Source organism: Amblyomma maculatum, chromosome 3, assembly GCF_055883805.1.
Source record: "Amblyomma maculatum isolate TAMU_Amacu chromosome 3, ASM5588380v1, whole genome shotgun sequence".
Classification (NCBI taxonomy): domain Eukaryota; kingdom Metazoa; phylum Arthropoda; class Arachnida; order Ixodida; family Ixodidae; genus Amblyomma; species Amblyomma maculatum.
Genome location: NC_139346.1, coordinates 213,510,899 through 213,531,706, shown reverse-complemented (window position 1 = coordinate 213,531,706; position 20,808 = coordinate 213,510,899). Strand labels below are relative to the sequence as shown.

Genomic DNA, 20,808 nt, shown 5'->3' with positions numbered 1-20,808 from the left:
TGTGTGTGTGTGTGTGTGTGTGTGTGTGTGTGTGTTCTCGCTCAGTCCTGTGTTAGCGCTGTTCCCACCATGATTGTAAACCAACGAGCCCAACTCTCCACTCTACTTCTGCAAGTTCCCCGTAATACTGGCCTCTAGCTGCCATGACCGATGTTCGCTTTATAGCACCCTCTCGCCACATCCCAGAAGGCCATAATCACAGAGGATTAAAAGCATTCGCTTCAGCATTTGATAGTGACCGTCGAGTTTCGCAACTCCTCGGTGATGCCCGCTGTTCCACGAATGTAGATGACGGCATCACATGCATCCACGCTAATTGCACGACAGAAAAACAGTCTCCCTCAGATAAAGGCAGCATAACGGTGCCCCCCCCCCAGCACTCGCACTCAGCCAGTTTCCGCGTTTATGCCAAGACCACGCTGCAAGCATCCTTATCTCTGACACCATCAACAGTGGTTGTGTCATATTCCGTGAACATCCAATCAGTCGCCGCTATGGCGCCTGATGTCACTATCTTGTCATCTGGCAGCATGGACAAATACTAATTTGTGTTTACTTAAGCGGAGGACATGGACAAGGTTGTTTGTATACGTATATTGCTGTGGCACGCGCCAGGTGTGAAGGTGTAGACAGTGTGGACGGTGTAGACGGAGACAATAAAATAACTAGGAGGCTCTAAACCACGGTTGCGTTTCATATGTACGTTATAATTGCTAAACTTCACCTACGAATGAACCCTAAGCAAATCATTGTGAACGTTGTATGTTTGTCTGGAAACATCGCCTTTTGTGGGCGTTGCGTTGCTTACAATTGTATTTCACAGTATACACGCTGCTTTAAGTTCAAAACAAGGATGCAAACTGTAGTGGACAAAGATATATGATGGTTTAATTGTCTCGTATAATTCCGACTAATTGTATAAAATAAATTATTAAATAGATACATTCGAATCTAAAATGCCAATCAGTTAATTTTGGCTATATTTTTGTGCCGAAATGCCCGTTTTTTCAGCCAGATGCTGGGGACGTAATTGTCTTGTTTCAATTCTTTCTTCATCTTTGCACTTTCATTGGAGCTTCCCATTGTGTTCTATTTCCGTTTGCTCTAATTTATTGTTAACTTGCTGTCCCTTGAAAGAGACGTGTTAGGCGGGTATATACATTACTGCTCGTTTTTGTATGCAATTACGGGCCCGGATAGGGGCTCATATGGCGATTATCGCGTGGCCATAGCTCCGCGATAAATACAATCGTCTTTCAGCGTATTTTCGAGTAACGCAGTAGGAGGCTTTAGTGGTTTTGAAAGCATATAGGTTCAGAGAAAGTCTATATTTTCGATCTTCGAAGGTACATACAATATCGACAAGACAAGTTGTTGGAAAAGACGTTGTTCGCGCGGGTCGAGAGAATTCCCGACACTGTCACTGATATTAACCGAGATTTCTTCGTGATATCTAGTTATAAAGTGGTCCCATGGACGGCGAAACGCCATGTGCCATGTTCTAAGCTAAACAACTGGTGCGCAGCTGAATGCCTGATCAGCCGTCTAAACAGTCTGTCTCCCAGTATAAGACAGGCAAATGAACATGGTTGTGGATAGATGAGGAATAAGAAGCAGTTATCTTGTTAGATGAATCGAAGTTCCTGCTAGGTGTAAATGATGAGACGCGTTGTGCAATTCACTGTAGCGCACTTTATATGAACCTCGTTAACAGCTTTGCGCGTTTAAACCTCTGATCAGGCAAGGATATGGCAGGGCTCTGACTCTCCTCTCGTGCCGTTGGCTACATTTGAGATATAATTATTAACCAGAGCCATCCTATGGCTGTTGGAAAAGTTATGCTTTCGTAGACACGCGAGACTCTCGGCTTTTGTCATAAGATGAAACAGAATGAGAGTGCGAAGAGTTTCTTTTACGCTTGCGCGTGAACTGCGAGAACGGATATTCTTGCTGTGGAAAACAACTGTGGCTTAAATCGTGATAAATGCTGTTTGTTATTGAGTAAACACTAAAACATAGTCCTTCAATCTAACTGGTACGCAACATTTAGTGCGGTAAAAAAAAAAAAAAAAAAAAAAAGTTGAAATTAGAGATCCTAAATATATATTTTTGTTTACTAGTATATATATCAGTCTTATATTAAATTGTCATTAAATATCTTTCTTTCTGCGTCGTACGTGATAGCTTTTCTTTTTTTCATTTGACAGAGGAAAATAAACCACTTATCTGATGACAATGCGTATCCATTGTGTATGTGACCGTCCTCTCCAAAAGTTAAATTTGTAGAAATCTTGCCCACGCATGTAATGTACTGAAGGCATATGCGACCCCCCCTCCTCCCCTCCCCTCCCCTCTTCCCATATTTTCATGTGAAATTTTTTAGAATTTCTTAATTTTGACTTTTAAGGCTGTTCTCACCTCTTCCTTAGATGATGCTTGTACAGTGTTCTCAGCGGTGAACTTGTTTTAAAGTGTAGCTGTTAGTTGAATTAATGGCTTTCCCCGCTACACTGAACTGCCAAAGCTGTCAAAATGTGGAAAAAGGACGGGCTTCCTGCGATGCGTTAGAACGAGCCAAACGTACTCAACGAGTGCTAGTATTTTCACTTGCCGTTTGTATTTTGTTGAGCCAATGCTATATAAAAGTGAAATGCCTTTGAATATATTCGACACCACTCTAGTTCATATTTTTCGTATTTCATAACAAATTTTGCGTTGAGCTACTTGTTTATTCCACTGATTAACAGTAGACTAGTAGAGCTGTGGAGTAAGCGATGAACGCATGAATTACGTCGTGCTAATTTACATTTCATAAGTGACATAATGAGTAGACCCACACTTTTTCATTGCTCCCCATGAAATTTAAATAAATAGGAAAAGAGTGAACAATTTTTACATGTGGCACAATACCGCAATATCGCAAGAGATCACTGTAATTGGCACCAAACTGCTAATATCTGCTCTACAGGAGCCTTTAAAAACACCGAGTGAGTGCAAATACCATAAAAATAAATGTGAATATGAGCAGTAATTGTTGCGCCAAATTTCTTCTTTTATGCATATATATATATATATATATATATATATATATATATATATATATATATATATATAGAGAGAGAGAGAGAGAGAGAGAGAGAGAGAGAGAGAGAAAGAGAGAGAGAGAGAGAGAACCGTTCTGTGTGGTCTACGCCAATCTGGAGTATTTTTGAATGCACCAAATTAATTAATTTGTAAAGACTAATTATATTTTAATTACTGCCTTGGTTGGTTTGTTGGGTTAACGTCTCAAAGCGACTCAGGCTATGAGAGACGCCGTAGTGGAGGACTCCGGAAACTTCGACCACCTGGGGTTCTTTAACGTGCACTGACATCGTACAGCACACGGACGCCACTCCGTTTCGCCTCCAACGAAACGCAGCCGCCGAGGCCGGCATTCGATCCCGCTTCCTTGGGCACTGTAGTCGAGCGCCGTAACCACTACGCCACCCCGGCGAGGACACAAGTGTCAATATAAAAGCTTTAGATCGCCTTGGAGGGCTAGCTACGTTGTTTCCATCGCGTTACGACTTACTCAGCTTTATTTATAGGCCTTCAAAAATGCCGTCACGTGACCAGCCATTATTTTAAATCACTCACCAAGTGCGTACACCATGCTTCATCGCACTGAGCATTGAGATAAAAGCAGATTTTGTTATCTGGAACGCGTCTCGCGACATTAAAATGGTGCAGCACCAGTCCAGCAGGTGTTTCAAGTCGCTGATTGCTGCGCCAGGCTGGGTGACGAATGCCTGGGAGAATAAACTTGAAGCGTCGAAGTGACGGAACAGATGTTTTGTCTGGGAGTCTCCAACTACTGCCTATGTTGGCGGATGGAGGGGATATTTCCAGTTAACGGTAGAAGCGTTGCTAGCAGCTATTGAAGAAGCTTAGCATAAGTAAATAGACGTACTTGGTTTAGAGGTTATAGACGAGTGAAAAATAGCTTCATACTGTTTCCAAGTTTATTTGGAGTCGACGTTTCGGCAGGCGCCATGCCTTTCTCAAGACTGGTTTGGAGTCGACGTTTGGACGTTTGGAGACGACGCGGCTCACTCCCTTCGAGCTTGTCTTCGGCCGTCGAGTGACCAATCCCCTGGATACAATGCTGCCCGTATACCCCGACGACGAACATGAGCTTGACCTGGACGTCTCTACTTTTACTCAGCGTGCGGAAGAAGCGTGGCAGCTGGCAAGGCAGCGCATATACCTACAACAGCAACTAGACGCTGACCGCTACAAGGGACGGCGCTTCGCTTCCTACGAGCCTGGAGACTATGGGCTTGGACGCCCGTTTGTCATCGCGGGCTGTCTGAAAAATTGCTGCGCTGGTACTTCGGCCCATACCGTGTCCTCCGCTGCATCAGTGACGTTATTTACGAAGTTGAATCCACGATCCAAGACCCCTCAAGCCGCAGACGGCGCAAGTTCACTGATGTTGTACACGTCATCCGGATGAAACCCTACGACGACCGCCCCGCTGACTGATCTTGAGACTAATGGCGCCCCGTTTTTGTCTTGTGGTCTTCGCATATCCACCTATCATACTATCTGGCAGCTCATCACATCGAGCAGCATCGCATCCGCAGCATCGAGGCGGTGCTGCCAAGAAGGGGGGGGGGGGGGGGGGCAATGACACATACCATTCATAGACGACGACAAAGAATTGAACGGGCGATTGGGAAAAGACGACGAAGTGAAACAGTGCTCCGTTTCGTGCTGACCTGACTGGTTGTCGGTGTTCCTCGGTGTCAGAGTGCCTTCTGTGTAACGGTACGTTACAATATATATATATATATATATATATATATATATATATATATATATATATATATATATATATATATATATATATATATATATATTGTCGGGCGATCATTGTTTTATATTGTCAGCACACGAGGGCGTGCCACAATCTGTGGCGACGAACAAGCTGAGCTCTCACTTTCTTGAAACTATGTCCTCCCTTTACGCGGTTCCTTTATATGCGAGATGAGGTGCATGCACCCTATTATACAAACGTGAGGTTGCGGCTGTTGAGCTGGAGAGCAACCCACTATACTTTCGGCGAGAAGATTGTCACGTGAGTCATCACGCCACAAAGTTATTCTGCGCGGACGGAAACCTTGAACCCAGTGCAGCATCAAATTGAGCTACAGATACACATCACTCAAATATGCAGATAATAGGCTGCCTTCTCATTACGCAGCCAGATTCCCATGGTGCTTTACGCGCTCTGAAGCGGTATGCATTGTGGTAGACAGCGTTTCTTACTGAAGCCTTGAAATCGAGCCGAGTTTGTTATGGCTTGGTTTGAAAATACAGTCACATTGACAGCCTCCTTGCATCTTGTAGAAACAAAGAGGAGCGTTTTGGAAAGCACAACTGCAACTTGCAGCTCATCTGACTAAGTGGATGCCAAGATCATTATATTCGGGACCACTAGCGCTGACCTTAATTTTTGTTACTGTCGTGAAGTAGCCATGAATGACCAGCCTTGCAAAAAAATAATTAATATATTTCTGGGTGGCATGACCTAGAAGAGTCTTAGTCGTGCATTTGGTGAGAATGTTGAGGATTACTTAAAAAGAGCTCTCGTTGAATGTTGGGTATGAAGTGGAGGATCGCGCCAGCAAAACTTGTGGATTCCCGAGCTGCAGCGCCCGCACTTCTGCGCCTCTATTAACATCAGATTAGCACGTGAATTTCACTGAAAACCACTCAGGAAAATACAGATCTGTTGTACGTTGCTCGGCAGACAGTATCCAGCACTGTTGTAAAGAAGGAATGTGCCTTGTTACCAACCGCTGCCGGAGCGTGTCGTATATTAATTGACCTCAGCTCACCATGATAAGCATGGAGGGGAGGTCACTCGGCGTCCCTACTCTGCGCGCCGGATCAGGCCTCGCAGAGAAAACGCGAATAATAAGCAAAGCGACTGGGACACGTGCAGAATGACACGCATGCACTCTCAGCAGCCATCAGTATACGGCCTGCATTCTCTTTGCCTTGCTCTGTCGTCCTTGTCAAGTTGCGCTCGCTCTACACTATAGCGAAGAAGGAGAGATGCTCTACTATAGCTCCCCTTATTCATCTGTCAACTCAACTTAGCGCTTGCCTCTGCGCCCCCTCAAAATTATTAGCTGATCAATCAATCAGCTAAGAACGACCAGCGCCGCTGCGTTGGCTATAGTACGTAAGCGATAGCTTACTCACACGAAAAAATATACGGACAAAGAAACAAAGCGAACTAGAAAAAAACCTTGGCGTAATGTCATAAGAAGAGTATTAGGAGACGAATTCACTTGGTGATTTTCAAAAATTACAGACCGTTCCACGATCCTTGGACCTGCTGTCTATTTCACTGTGGGGAGATCATGCGGTAAATTTGTACCGCAACTGCTTCCTCTGCAACGAGCAGACGCTAGCAGATGTCTCCCATAGTCCGGTGTTAATATCATGAAGAATAATTGTATACTATGTAAGAAAATTATAATTGTTGCAGCACCAGCGGTACCTGATAGTTAGAAACATCTTATCACGCGAAGTCATTGATAGAAGCCCCGTTCGATATTACAACCTTGATGCCACACTACCAGTAGAACGAACCATTCTGACTCTAATAGTATGTACAATTAATGGCTCACCAATGCCCATCAAGACCACGACAGCACTCTCAAGCTTCAAAAAGCTATGCAGGATGTTTATTTTGCAAAAACAAACATATTGATCCATGTTTATAAAACCCATACTCATTTGTTTTTGTTGTTTTTTTTTTGCCCTCATTTGTACTGTGACTTGTTATATTGTGTATACTGCTCATATGTCACTTCATTTGACGTGCTGATTCAGTACAGCATGCCGTTCAGTTGGTTTGACAGGTAGCTGCTATATCATGCATTTATACTCTTCAATAAAGCATTTCTACGTTATCATAGCCTGAGTCGCTTTGGGACGTTGAACCCCGAAACCAAACCAAGCCATTTCTACATTAGTTTTGGCGCATTTTTCGAATTACACTGTAGATAATTATTGCTACATTTATTGCTGAAATTTGGGCTATCTTTTCAGTGCAGTGCACTATGTTTTTTTATCTGGTGAATAGACTGGCGTTCAAAATGTTCGAACAATTGTCATAGAATTTAATAAAACGATTAGAATGCCGCCAAAATTGCGTTCATAGAAACATTGCTTTTGTACTGGTTCTGTCGCAGTGGAGAAATCTTTTTTCATGGGAGATACCGTTCTCTGTGGTTACAAGCAAGAAATATAGCATGAAATTCTCATATTGCATACTTTACCTACACGTTTCTGGAAAAAATAACACGGGGAAGACACAACTTGGTCTTCCCACACTTTTGCAGGTAAACTACACCGAAACATTCCAGCTGTACGGTTGACTGAATTGTGACATCTTGAACCTAACGTTAATACTTTTTACTTCTACGGTAGAAACATTAGGGCGCCGTTTTAACTGAGCCTATCCGAGTCCGGAATACCGATGACTGTGCAAGGGTTCACGGCGTTGTGCTCAAGCCAGCGCAACAGGCAAGCCAATGAAAGATGACGTCATACCGGCAGGAACACATGCTAACCTTTGAGTCGATGTAGAGCACCAGAGGCAAGAAGAACAAGGGGACGAGAATGAGCACCGCCAACTTCCAGAAGCTGGACACGGCTCTGACGATCCTGGACACTAGGATGTGTGACATGGCTCTAGAGTCACTCCGGGCTATCCTGAGGGTGCAATGTGCACAGCTGCTGCTGCTGCTGGTGCGGCCGGAATGTGGCGCCGTGCGAAGCCATCGAACGAAAGTAGGTGCGCTCCAAATCACCCTATATATTCCTGGCGGACCCTCCTCCACAACGCATGCGCTTTCCCACGCTCGCTTGTAAAACCCGGCCGGCCGTTGGTGGCGGCCTATCGCGCGCGCACTTTCGCTGCGCTGGCCGATAGGGAGGTTAGCCCCGACGCAGCAGGCAGTTATTAGAGGCGAGACCGGGTAGAGGAGAAACCTTAACAACCACCTTCCTCCACCCCCACCCTATACTACTCCCTCTCTTTGTTGTGCTGCGGCTGAGAAACAGCAGTGCCCACCGAGAAAGGTAGTTGCCCTGTGTTTGACGAAACAGCTGCAGGTGTTAGTCACCTCGGCGGGTATGGGCTTGACCACTCCTGCGTCAACGAATTCGTTCGTTGTGCCGTCCTTCCCTCCAGCCACACTCCTTTCACTGGTTTCTTATTGTCGCGTTAGATGTTCATAGCTGCTTTCTTATTTTGCAGCGCTGACATCGGTGTCAGCAAGCACACCACCGGACATATATGGATAAAAAAGTACTTTCCCACAAGAAGCTTGGTACCTCTCACCCACCCCGTTCCGCACCTCCTATCATCGTCCCTACTAGATGCGGATACCCTAACCTCTAGGGCGATGCCAGGGTGGCCAATTATTCGACGCATGCGCCTACCTAGGGTATAACGTTAACTTTTCTAAACTTTTACATTGTCAGAATGTTGCTGTCCTACAAGTTCTGCCAACTTCGCTGATTTTGACAGTGGCCTACAACACCCACTAATATTGGAACTCAAAATTGACAACAAGAAAGTCACCATAAGCGGAAACACGCACACCGAACCTGAAAACCGAGATCTATGACATATGTAAAGCAACGAGCTCCACTCGTCACAAAGTCGTTATATTTATAATTTAAGTGAGCATCATCTCTATAATGTTTCCCCTTTTTTTGTCAGTTAAATGTCTCTCTCCAGTAAAACGGCAAGTTGAGCGAGTTGGTACATAATTAAGCAAAAAACAGCGCAACAACGGAGACAAGATAGTAGAAAGAAGACGGGACCAGCGCTGTTTTATTTCTTATTTCTACTTTCTTGTCTCCGTTGTTACGCTGTTCTTTGCTTAATTAAATGTCTCCCTGCTTGCAGTGTTTTGTCTGCCTTATTTGATCACTCGGTAGCGCCGCTAGCTCACCGAGAGTGCACCACCATCAGCTCTGTATTGCGTCCCACCGGCAGCCCAAAGTTCGAAAGTCGTCACGGGTTGGGTACCCGCATACACGTTATGCGAGAAAAAAGACAGGAGCGATGAGCGCGACGCGGCGGCGGCCTCCCTGAGAAAAATAAAGGCACCTCTGTCTGTCCGCCGGACGTCCGTTCAGTCATCCCGTAAAGATGACAAGACGATAGAGGAGAAATTCTTCCCGCTGGCTTTTGGTGTCTAGAACAAAGAACAAAAAATATGCATGGTAATCACCCTTCGGGTTAATGCTGTTTTAGCCACCTTCCGGTTACACGTTCTCCTGCTCTCGCCGAGCACGAAAAAGCTGCTCCGCCCGGTAGTTGGGCAGAAAGTATTCAAAGAACAAATGACAGGGTGAGGATCTCTCGCTGGTCTTCGGGCGTCGAGCGCAACAGTAAGTGCGCTGTGAGTTTTTACAGCGACAGCTGTAGAAGGCTTTCCTGTCGATGGAGTGAGGATGGTAGCATTAGTATAGCAGTAGTACTAGAAGTAAAAGCTACTGCGTAATAGAACATTCATCATGAGTAGAACCATCCTGCATTTAATACTATAGTTCCGCATTTAAGTCGGGCATCACCCCTGTTGTGCCGGTGGGGTTATCACACAGTAGCCCACCGTCAACAGGGTTGTGCCAAGGAATTGGTAACGCAGCGCTCGTCACCCGTTTCGTGAACGAGGGCTGTCAGCTCCCTGGGCGGTAGCGATGAATCCGAGTCGGCGTTGGTGAGATGAAGAAAAGGCTTTATACACTATTTACATGTATTTACACAACAAGATCGGCTCTGGGGCCGAAAGCTAACATAGCCATACGCGACTGTTCTCGCGCAGCGACGGCCGGGGAGATTCCGCCGCGTCCGCACTGTCAGGGGGCGAACTGCTCCCGATGGACGCCCGTGACGAACTCACACTCGGAGTCTCGAACGGAAACACTTGAGGCTCCGTTGCCGAGAACCGTTGACGCTCAAAATAGTCCAATCCGACGGCAGCACTTTCGCAGGGCCAATGGGAGAGCTTGCTGCGCTCTCGCTTCAAATATGCCGCGGGGCGAGTTCACCGTCAGGGCCACGGCGCGCCGTGCTGTCTGGACGTTCAGCGCATGTTGAAACACGTCGCTTCTGTCCCTTTGATACGGCTCGCCTCCAGTGCACTGGTGCTTTGCAGAGAAGTATCCAAAGTTTGTGAAGGAGGCGTTCGCCGAAGAAGTTTGGCGTCCGGCTGAATTTCTAGGCGGCTTTGGCCAGGCACAACAGCACCCCCGCCATCAGACAATGCGCCGGGAAGACGAGCTGCTCGCATGTGGCTCGGATGCCGGGCGCGCTCGTTCGCCAGGTTCCTCCAAGCTCACGTACAGTGTCCGGGCGCCAGGTAGCCTCACGTGCCTCGGGTTCCACTCGCCAGGTCAGGATCTCTGCCGACAGCCTTGTTGCCGGGGCACGCCGATCAACTTCGCCCGGGTCGCTCCGATGCCCTTGCCACTCGCCACTGGTAACGGTAGACTGTTCTGCGGCTTGCGAAACCGACCGACAACAGGCAACACCCAACACAAGCAAGTACCCTCGGTCACCCGTCAAACACCAGACAGAGGCAAAATTTCAAATTCAATTAGCTAAATTGTTGTCCCGTTTTTGCTCCCACTACAACAAGAGACAAGTGTATAGGATGCAGTACACAAGGTTCAAACAACAATTTTGCATATTAAAGATGCATTAAGTAGCAAGTAAAATTATCAATCAGTAATGGAAAAGAGTCTCCTTGAAATCGCTTGGGCCGTAAAGCACAGCTGAGGAAGTAAGGAGGTCATTCAATTTTGCCCCGATCTGCCTAGAACATTACCGTTAGCGACGAAACGCTCGTCGAAGGTAGCTATGTTTTGAATGCATAACTCAAAGCATCCGAGTTCGCATTGTGCTGCTCTCTTCCGCAAGCGGCAGAACGCGAAGCAGTATTCGGGCGGTTTGGCTCTCCTCCCTCCGCTACAGCCTCGGCTGTCCATTTCTCTACGAGACCTTTCTTTCCACTTTGGGTGTGAAAGAACAGACGTGCACAATTTGCTCGCTTTGTTGAACGATCTGTCTCGTTCCTTACGCTTTGCGCACCAATCGCGCATTTTCAGAGCACGGGTGCATTTGTGCCACTGGGATCGCCGCTTCTTTTCCTTTCGCGATCGTTTGCGTTTTCTCACCTTTCGGTGACAGCGTTCTTTCATGCACCTGCCTTTCCGCTCTTTTCGGCGGCGGCACTTGAGTTTTTGCTTTCTTTTTGGGGCCAGCTCTTTCAAGCTACCGTTAACCGGAGCTAGTATGGCGCCGACATCGTCGGAGTGCGGCGCCGCGCCTGCATCGCGGCCAGCAGCGCATGACTCACTGCCAGTCGCGTCCGAACAAGGACAAGGCTCGCTCACGCCAGCCCCCGAGCTAGGCATATCCTCTGCGGGCTCGCCTCTCAAGTTACACTGATCTGCCGGTGTGCCGCATCGCTCAGCGCTAACCGGCGCGCGATCACGTTCGTCCGACAGCTGCGGCGCTTCGGATCGCGTGAGGTCCATGTTCGCACCAAGGTAGTTTTCGCCAATACAATTGAGCGCGTCAGGACAGGAAGACCCATGGCTCCAGTCTAGCCGCTCGCCGTCGACTTCACAGGTGTGGTTCTCGACAGCGTCCGCGTCATGGGCCTGCCTTAGCTGTTCAACACTTGTGAGCTGCGCAATTTCCATGAGCGCAACTTCGTTTTTCTGTGTGTCATGATCTACGTCGACTCTGACTTCGGAAATTGCCAATTTGTCGTCTCCTAGCCTGACTACATTTCCGCCACAGTTTACTGCCAGTTCCCCACTCTCGATTGGTGGAATGCTTACAGCTACGTGGGAATGCGTGCAGGACGGTGTCACTGCGGATTTCTCGCCGATGGAGTCGGCTCCAACCGTCTCAGCTGCCAATGGTTCGACCAAGGTAACCCTAGACACTTCTGTTTGAGACTCGATCAGCTCGCTGCTGCTATCGCGTTGCTTGGCCGCTTCCCCCAGCTGTGTCTCATTCTCTGGTGCAAGTACAATTTGCTCCGAGACTTCCTGACTGTCTAGCCATTCGGTTATATCGGCTTTCAACTGATACGCCAAATCAAAGTGCGTTTTGGTACAGTTTTTTTCTCGTTGATACCTGTCCCTAAGTTCCATTGGTGACAGCCGATGTCTTTTCAGTAAAGATTCTTTCAGGTAATCGTAGCTTTTCAAGTCAACATCTATCACGCGCTTGATTTCTTCCGACGCCTCAGCGGAGAGAATAGCTACCAATTTTTGTGCCCAAGTATCTCGCTCGAAGCGCTTACTTTTGCAGACACGCTCGAAATCTTCCAAATACTTTGCCATATCCTCGGCGATGAGGAACGGTGGTGGACAGTCTCGCGGTATTGAACCGTTACAATGAATGACATTAAAAAGCTTTCATCTTTTCCACGCTCATTCTATGGGCTGAAATCTCCAGCTGCATCAGTTGCTTTACGCGGGCGTCCTCTTTCTCGTGACGTTCCCTACGTTCACGATCCTCTTTCTTGCGACATTCTCTACGTTCATCGCGCTCTTGGCGTTCTAGCAGTTCTAGCCTTTTGGCTTCTTCCTTCCCTTTTCTCTCTTGAATATCATCCCAGGCCTCTGCGGCTTCCTCAACCGTCACTTCTTCTGCCTGCATGATCTCAAGAATTTCCTTTTTTCTTTTTGTTGGGCCCAAATCAATGCCCAACTCATCACAAATTTGGAGAAGTTCTCGGACCTTGTAACTCTCCATCTTTTACACCGGCCTCTTGTTGTTTGCCTTTTTAGAATAGTGTACTATACGTTCGCTATCTCGCTCCTAGCAAGAGATGCGCAAGCCTTTCTCACACTGATTCCCTTCTCAGCATCCCCTGGTTTTCAAAACACTTCCTGCAGGCTTGAAACACGCAAGGTTAACACAATGCTACGCTCAGCCTTTCTCTAAGCTACCCTGTGTGTTAGAGAAGTCTGGCGTTTGAGGGAAACTTCAGGTACTCACCGCGCCGAGGTGCCTGACGCCGGTCAATCCCGCAGCTGCCATCCAATGTTGTGCCAGTGGGGTTATCACACAGTAGCCCACCGTCAACAGGGTTGTGCCAGTGGATCCTGCAACTGCCACCAATATTGTGCCGGTGGGGTTATCACACAGTAGCCCACCGTCAACAGGGTTGTGCCAAGGAGCTGGTAACGCAGCGCTCGTCACCCGTTTCGTGAACGAGGGCTGTCAGCTCCCTGGGCGGTAGCGATGAATCCGAGTCGGCGTTGGTGAGATGAAGAAAAGGCTTTATACGCTATTTACATGTATTTACACAACAAGATCGGCTCTGGGGCCGAAAGCTAACATAGCCATACGCGACTGTTCTCGCGCAGCGACGGCCGGGGAGATTCCGCCGCGTCCGCATTGTCAGGGGGCGAACTGCTCCCGATGGACGCTCGTGACGAACTCACACTCGGAGTCTCGAACGGAAACACTTGAGACTCCGTTGCCGAGAACCGTTGACGCTCAAAATAGTCCAATCCGACGGCAGCACTTTCGCAGGGCCAATGGGAGAGCTTGCTGCGCTCTCGCTTCAAATATGCCGCGGGGCGAGAAGGGGTTCACCGTCAGGGCCACGGCGCGCCGTGCTGTCTGGACGTTCAGCGCATGTTAAAACACGTCGCTTCTGTCCCTTTGGTACGGCTCGCCTCCAGTGCATTGGTGCTTTGCAGAGAAGTATCCAAAGTTTGTGAAGGAGGCGTTCGCCGAAGAAGTTTGGCGTCCGGCTGAATTTCTAGGCGGCTTTGGCCAGGCACAACACCCCCAAGTGTCCCCGAACCCCAGAACACCGCACACAGATGCCAATGTGCTGCGGGGAAGGCATTTTTAACGAGATAGCGTTAAATGATCCGTTCACCGAAAAACTGCCCATCCACCGGCGTTGGCGCTGTGAGCGAAACATTCTAGGAGCACTTTGGACTACTAAAGTGCGACGAGGCGAAAGCCTCTAAGGCGAAGTGGTCCGAAGCCTTCCACATCGGCACCTTTTTCTCTGTATTTTCACTGCCACCTTCCTCCTTTTCTTTACAGCTCGGTTAAGGTGTCCGCGGAGAATTGTGACAGGTACTGCACCTTTTTTCTTTGACGCGTCCTCGAGAGGAGGACACAACAAAATTGCAGTGGCCACGGTGGTCGATTCGTCTCTACGCGAAGTGGCCAGCGCCTCTATGCGGCACTGCACAGTAGCAGAGGCCGAGGAAGTAGCCGTTGCTCTAGCAATGGCAGAGGGATATAGAACCGGGCGGTCGCTAACGATACTCACGGACTCTCAAACAGGCTGCCGAAATTGTTGTTGTTGTGGCTGTAAAAAGAAGGAAAAGAAAATGCACGGGCCTGCTACTGGCTCTGTAGCTGAGCCCCCTCCGCTGCCTCGTGCGGACAGAAGAGAAAATAGAGAAGAAAGAAAAAGAAGAGAGAGAGAAAGACACGCGCTGCAACAATAGCCATCGTCCATCACCGAAGCAGTGGCGGGTGCAATGACGGCCAACAACAGATAAAAATCGGTGGCAGGCTAGCTCCCGCCGCAAGCGGCGATGACCTACCTGTCCCAACCCTATCAGGGCCAGGATCAGCCACCCTTCTCACGCGCTCCGTATACTCCTCGAAGCGAGCGACAAAATTAAAAACGACGAAGAAAACAAGACCAGGCACAAAATTATGTGGGTACCGGGGCGCATGGGGGTGGCAGGGAACCAAGAGGTCGACAGGATAGCTCGAGCATACACTACTTTCCGAGCATCCGACGAGTCCGCGGAACTTTTTCCCAGCCCCCAAGGCATACTCGGCCATAGTAGAAAACTATAGAGGAAGAAGAATACTATATTCCCCACCGCACAATTCTCTCAACAGAGAGGAAGCTATCATTTGGAGACAATTACAGACGGGTTCATACCCAAACCTATACGTACTAAACAAAATGCACCCTACCATATACGCGGACAGATGTCCATGGTGCGATGAAAAACCCACAATATATCACATCACATGGACCTGTTAAAACATAGACGTGGTCCCCAAAATTCGAAACCCGAGTGCGGAGCAATGAGATACTCTACTTTCCAGCGACCGCTGCGAAGACCAGCAAAGTCTGGTACAGCGAGCATAACGGGCGGCAGTAGCCAGCGGAGCCCTGGACTGAGGGCAACCGACCACTGTGCAGAAGTGGACGAGGTCGACGGAGAAGACTCTTGTGGATGCAACAAGCAGACATCTCTGAAGACGTCCCAAAAACCGCCAAAATAATATAAGGCTAAATAAGGTTTTATTGCGAAAGCAATATTACGCCAGGTTTCGCCTTTTCGCCGTACCGGAGCCTACCCTTCACAGTCGGTGGTCGGTCATGTGACAACTGACATCATACCAGAGCGAGAGACAGGGTAGAAAGTCGGCTCTTCAGTGCGCCGTAGCTACGCTCCACGGTCGAGCGGCGGCGGTGGTCCGTCACGTGACTACTGACGTCATACCAGAGCGAGAGACGAGGGACCAAGTCGGCTCTTCAGCGCGCCGCAGCCACGCTCCACGGCCGGTCGACCACCTGCGAACGGCGGCAAGCGATTGACGTCATACAAGTTGCAAGAGCTTGCAGGCCTTGCTGCGGTTCATTGGGCTACAGAAAGAAGAATCTGTGAATAAATAAAGTTTGGAGACGTCTAAAAAATATGCCTTTCATTTAGTGGGTACACATAAGATTAGCAATGTACATACACCACCACAAGCTAAACACTTTGCGTAGCCAAGCGGACATTACTTTCGCAACTTCCAGGCTTAACTAAAGCTAAGCCCCAGCTCATTTTTTTTTTAATTCCTTCCTTCCTTTACTATCAACAAATTTGAAACCCCGCTGATGCCTGCTGTACTGCGCCTATTTCTATATGCTCTGTAGTGCGGCGTTCTAGGAAGCGCCAAATGAAAGGCGCGGCACGGACGCCTGGATCGAACGCCCGGCGGGGTCAGCTTCGTATATACGTGAATCACCTGGTGACGTCATCACAAGTCTTGACGTCACCATGTGATGGCGTCACTCGTTAGAACTACTCGGGGACAACTTTCTGTGGAAATGGAACCAAAGCTACGAGGGCGGGCCTTTCCTAACTGTGTTACTACGCCATGCAGTTCCGCGTACCTGACCTCGGCTGCGGTCTCGGCACTGCGCATGACATACGCTGTCAAAAACAGACGGTCGTTACGAACGCGCGCAGAAGTGACTTGAGTAAGGCGGCAGACGCATCCCGCTCGTCCCCGCGTACGCTGCTTGCGCTTTGCGAGATTGTCGACAGGCCGCGCAGCCATCGACATGAACACTGCCTAATAAACTTCCGCCGTAGTGGCTAGTACTGTAGTATAAGCCTGACGCGGTAATAAGGTTAATAGTTCCGTGATGGCATAACGTTCCAGAGCAGTGCACTTGCGAAATTTCTGCAGGCACTATATTCTTGTGCGGAGCCAGCTGGTTCGTTTCGGCTCCGTAGCTTCCACCACATTGCCACAGAAAGTTGTCCCTGACAATAGTTATCAGGCATGCGACAGCTGGCGAAGCAAGCGAAGGCGAGCGCAGCGATGAGGCAAGCGGTGGGACGTCATACCAAACTGCGGTGGCGGCTCCGCGGTGGTGGTGGTGACAAACATTTTTTACTCTTTGTACAGGGAAGTGTTTGGACCGAAGCCTTATTGGCCCAAGCCCTCACAAATCTAAATGGAGCTCCTATTCGGAGCCCCAATGGCGTCTAACGCCGCTCGCGTCCTGGCGACCAAGGTCCGCTGGGACTGTAGGTGATGGCAGCTGAGCAGCGCCACCTCCCAGGCGTCCTTAGAAGGGTGGGTAATGAAGGATTGGGAACGGTGGGGATTGGATGGACAGGCCCAGACCATGTGGAAAACGTCCAAGAAGGTCGCTCCACAGAGGCTGCAACCCTCATCAAAGTCTGTATTGAAGTGCTTCAAGACTGCCGGGGCACAGCATTGTGTTTGTAAAAATTTTGAGGAGCCTTTCGTCCGCTCTCCGGAGACTTTTACAAGGTTCCGGAAAGCGGCGGTGGCTGTCCTTATAATATGTAGTAATTTCTTTGAATGTAATAAGACATTGCGTGGACTCGGAGTAGACTTCCCGAGCAAGTTTGAGTGCCCGGGGAGAGAGCGCGCGGGTCGCCTGATTGGCTAACTCATTGCCCAGGAGTCCCTGATGGCCGGGAGTCCAGATGAGATTACAGTTTTGAGGGTCGCTGGACCGACACCAATTTTGTAGGATGCGCTTGCCTAGAGGAGGTATCCAAACGAGCTCATAATTCCGACAGGCCCCCTTTGAGTCGGTAATGATGTGTTTTACTTGTGGGAGGGAGAGGACGAGCGCAATCGTGATTTCCTCCGCGTAGGTTGTGTTGTAGGCCTGGAACGTGAGTCCTGGCACTGTGTTGGTGTTGTGGACCACTGCCGCGGTGAACCACCTCTCACGGTAGGGACCGGCAATTTCCACGTAGTATACATGTTGTCTGCCTTAATGCCGCTCCAGTGCTTCCGCACGCGCCTGGCGACGGCCATTATGATCAGAGTGTGACATGTTGCGGGGAATGAGTCTGACCCTGAGGGCGCGTCTCCAGGGTTCTGGCGCACGTACCCGTTCCTTAAAAGTTCTGGTGCATTGGATGTGTAGTCGGTCAAGAATGCGGCGACCGGATGGTGTTTGCGATAGGCGCAATTGGCTGAGAAGATGGGCCTCTCGGAGTTCCCGATAGGTGTTGACCATCCCAATCCAACAAACGCTGGTTGGATGTGGCAATGGGGAGGTCAAGAGCCCGTTTGATAACTTTGCGATGTATGACCTCGAGTTGGTCCTCGTCATTTTTGCGCATGTGAAGGTAGGGGGTTGAGTAGAGAATTGTAGTCGTAACGAATGCGTGTGCCAGCCGCAAGGCATCTTTACTTCGTAACCCCCTACGCTTATTGGAGACCCGACGGACCGTACGGCCCACCTGGTCGCCATACATGCGAAGTTTCGTTAGTGTTGTGTCCGGTCTGCGTTGTTGGTGAATAAAGAGACCAAGGATGCGGATCTCCTTGGCCTCTCTAATCGGACCCGAAGGGAATGTAAGGTGAATTGATGTGTCGTCCCGAGGGGAGGGACAGATGTGGACAAATTCTGATTTGGTGGGGGCACATTGCAAACCTCAGTACGCAGCGTAAGCGTCCACCACCTCTGCTGCCTGTTGTAGGCATGCTTCCATGTGTCCAAGATTACCTTTCGTTGCCCAGACAGAGATATCATCCGCATATATGGCATATCGGATGTCAGGCATAGAGCTTAATTTTGCGGGAAGGTTTTTCATTGCAAGGTTGAAGAGGAGAGGAGACAACACTGCGCCTTGTGGTGTACCCCGGAATCCGAGGGTATAGGGTCCATGTACCGTGTCTTGAATTCGAATGTAGGCCAGCCGACCCATTAGAAATTGCCATATGTATCGATACGTATTCTGACCACAGTTGGTATCTTGGAGATGATTTAGTATCACTTCATGTTTGGCGTTATCAAAGGCTCCTTTCAAATCTAAGGCCAGGACTACCTTGTCATTGTGAGGGAGTTCTTTAGGCTCTAATATGTCATGATGAATTTGTAGAAGGATATCCTGTGCTGAGTTACGTGGTCGGAAACCAAACATATTGTCCGCAAAAGTGTGATGTGTTTCGAGGTAAGTGGACAACCTGTCTCGCACCTTAGTCTCCATCAATTTGCCGACACAAGATGTGAGGGAGATATGCCGCGTCGTTTCTGCATGTGTTTGAGAGGGGTCTATAAGTGCACGAAACAAACACCGCGTATTACGACCAGACATCTGGCGCGCAGCAGTGTTACATCGATCAACCCAGTTAGCGTCGGCTAACTGAGCGGCATAGTCGGCAGACTTTTGGGTGAGTTCAACGATGCGGTGTCTGAGTTTCTTGTTGTGTTTCTGTTTTTTCCATCGTTTGGTAAGACTGCAGCGGGCCTCCCAAAGATGGAGAAGATGGTTGTCTACTTCTGGGGTGGAGTCGGTGAGTTGGATGCGTTGTTCGTTAGTGCTGAGAATTGCCATTAGAGAGGTAACCCACTCGTGATATCCCGAGCGGACAATGTCGACAAAGGGAAGTGTCGCGCTGAACTTCGTCCAATCGGGGATATGCGCTTGTTGCTTGGGGCGTTTAAGGGACCGTGTGCATATAGTGGTATTATTATTATTACAGTGGTCACTGCCTAGGGTGTCTTGCGTAATAAGCCAGTCGGCGCGCTGAATATTGCGGGTAAGGGTCAAATCAGGGCATGTATCTCTGGTCACTGAGTTGCCCATGCGAGTGACATTGACCGAATTGGTGTGGATGGTAAGAGCGAGGGTCGAAATTAGTTGCGCCAATTTTCTTTCTCGTGGTTGCTCCCTAAGGTAGCTCCATTGCCGACAGGGAGCATTGAAATCTCCTACAATGAGTAGGGGGTCGCGTCCAGCCACGCGCATTGCTTCTGTAAAGAGCTTGGAAAAAGTTACATCTTTACGTTTGGGGGGACATTATATATTTAGTACATGAATTGCGGGGTCTTTGCTTCGCAAAGGTAAGACTATTACCTTGACATAGGAGTATTCGGGGATCGATGGAAGGGTGACCTCTTGTGCTGTGTAGTCTTTGTGAACTAGGATGCAGGTTTGTGTGTCCCTCTGAAAAGTCTGATAGTGAGTTTGGTGTTGGCTCCTGGCTCCTGAAGGGCGACCAGAGCCACGAAGAACTCAAACGTTTCAAGGTAAAGGCGAAGGTGCGCTTGCTTCTGCCGGTCCTTGAAACCTCTGCAATGCCACTGAGTTAGTGTGAAGGGATGTGTTTGTGTGGATGCTCGCGATCTAGGATTGGGGGCCATGATCAGAGCTTGAGGGGGTGAAGGATGCCACTTTGTTAAAAAGGTTCGATCCGCTGGCGCCCGACGCCTTGCGGATGGCGCGTTCCTCTGGCGCCCGCCAGCTACGCTGGCTGCTGCTTTTGTTGTGGCGGCAGAAAGAAGGAAAAGATGTTGTTGTTGTTGTTGTGGATGTAGGAAGAAGGAAAAGAAAATGCACGGGCAGGCTACTGGCTCTCTAGCTGAGCCATCTCCGCTGCCTCGTGTGGACAGAAGAGAGAAAGTAGAGAAGAAAGAAAAGGAAGAGGAAGACAAAGACGCGCGCCGCAACAGCCGTCCTCTACCACCTAAGTGGTGGCGGGTGCAATGTTGTTGTGGTCGCAGGAAGAAGGAAAAGAAAATGCACAGGCCTGCTACTGGCTCTGTAGCTGAGCCACCTCCGCTGCCTCGTGCAGACAGAAGAGAAAATAGGGAAGAAAAAGAAGGAAGAGAGGGAGAAAGACGCGCGCCGCAACAACAGCCGTCGTCCACCACCGAAACGGTGGCGGGTGCAATGACGGCCTACAACAGATAAAAAAATTCTGTGGCAGGCTAGCCCCCGCCGCAAGCGGCGGTGACCTACCTGTCCCAGCCCCATCAGGCCGTCAGGGGAGTACCACACACACCACTCCCGGGTGCAATGACAACCTACCACAGATCAAAATTCGGTGGCTGGCTAGCCCCCGCCGCAAGCGGCGTTGACCTAATCCCAGCTCCGTAGGGCCAGGAACAGCCACCCTTCACATTTTCCCTTCACCACATCCCCAAAGGAAAAGGAAGGGTG

General features: G+C 49.1%; 1 protein-coding gene across 1 annotated transcript in view; it reads right to left on the bottom strand.

Annotated features, from left to right (window-relative positions):
* The window catches only part of LOC146197652 (Na(+)/citrate cotransporter-like), a 32,069-nt gene extending 24,203 nt beyond the window's left edge, over positions 1 to 7,866 (bottom strand). Inside the window, exon 1 of the mRNA XM_084599558.1 lies at positions 7,635 to 7,866. Coding sequence (XP_084455684.1) covers positions 7,635 to 7,751 — 117 coding nt within the window. The 5' untranslated portion in view covers positions 7,752 to 7,866. The remainder of the gene's footprint in view (positions 1 to 7,634) is intronic.
* Positions 7,867 to 20,808: the final 12,942 nt, after the last annotated feature.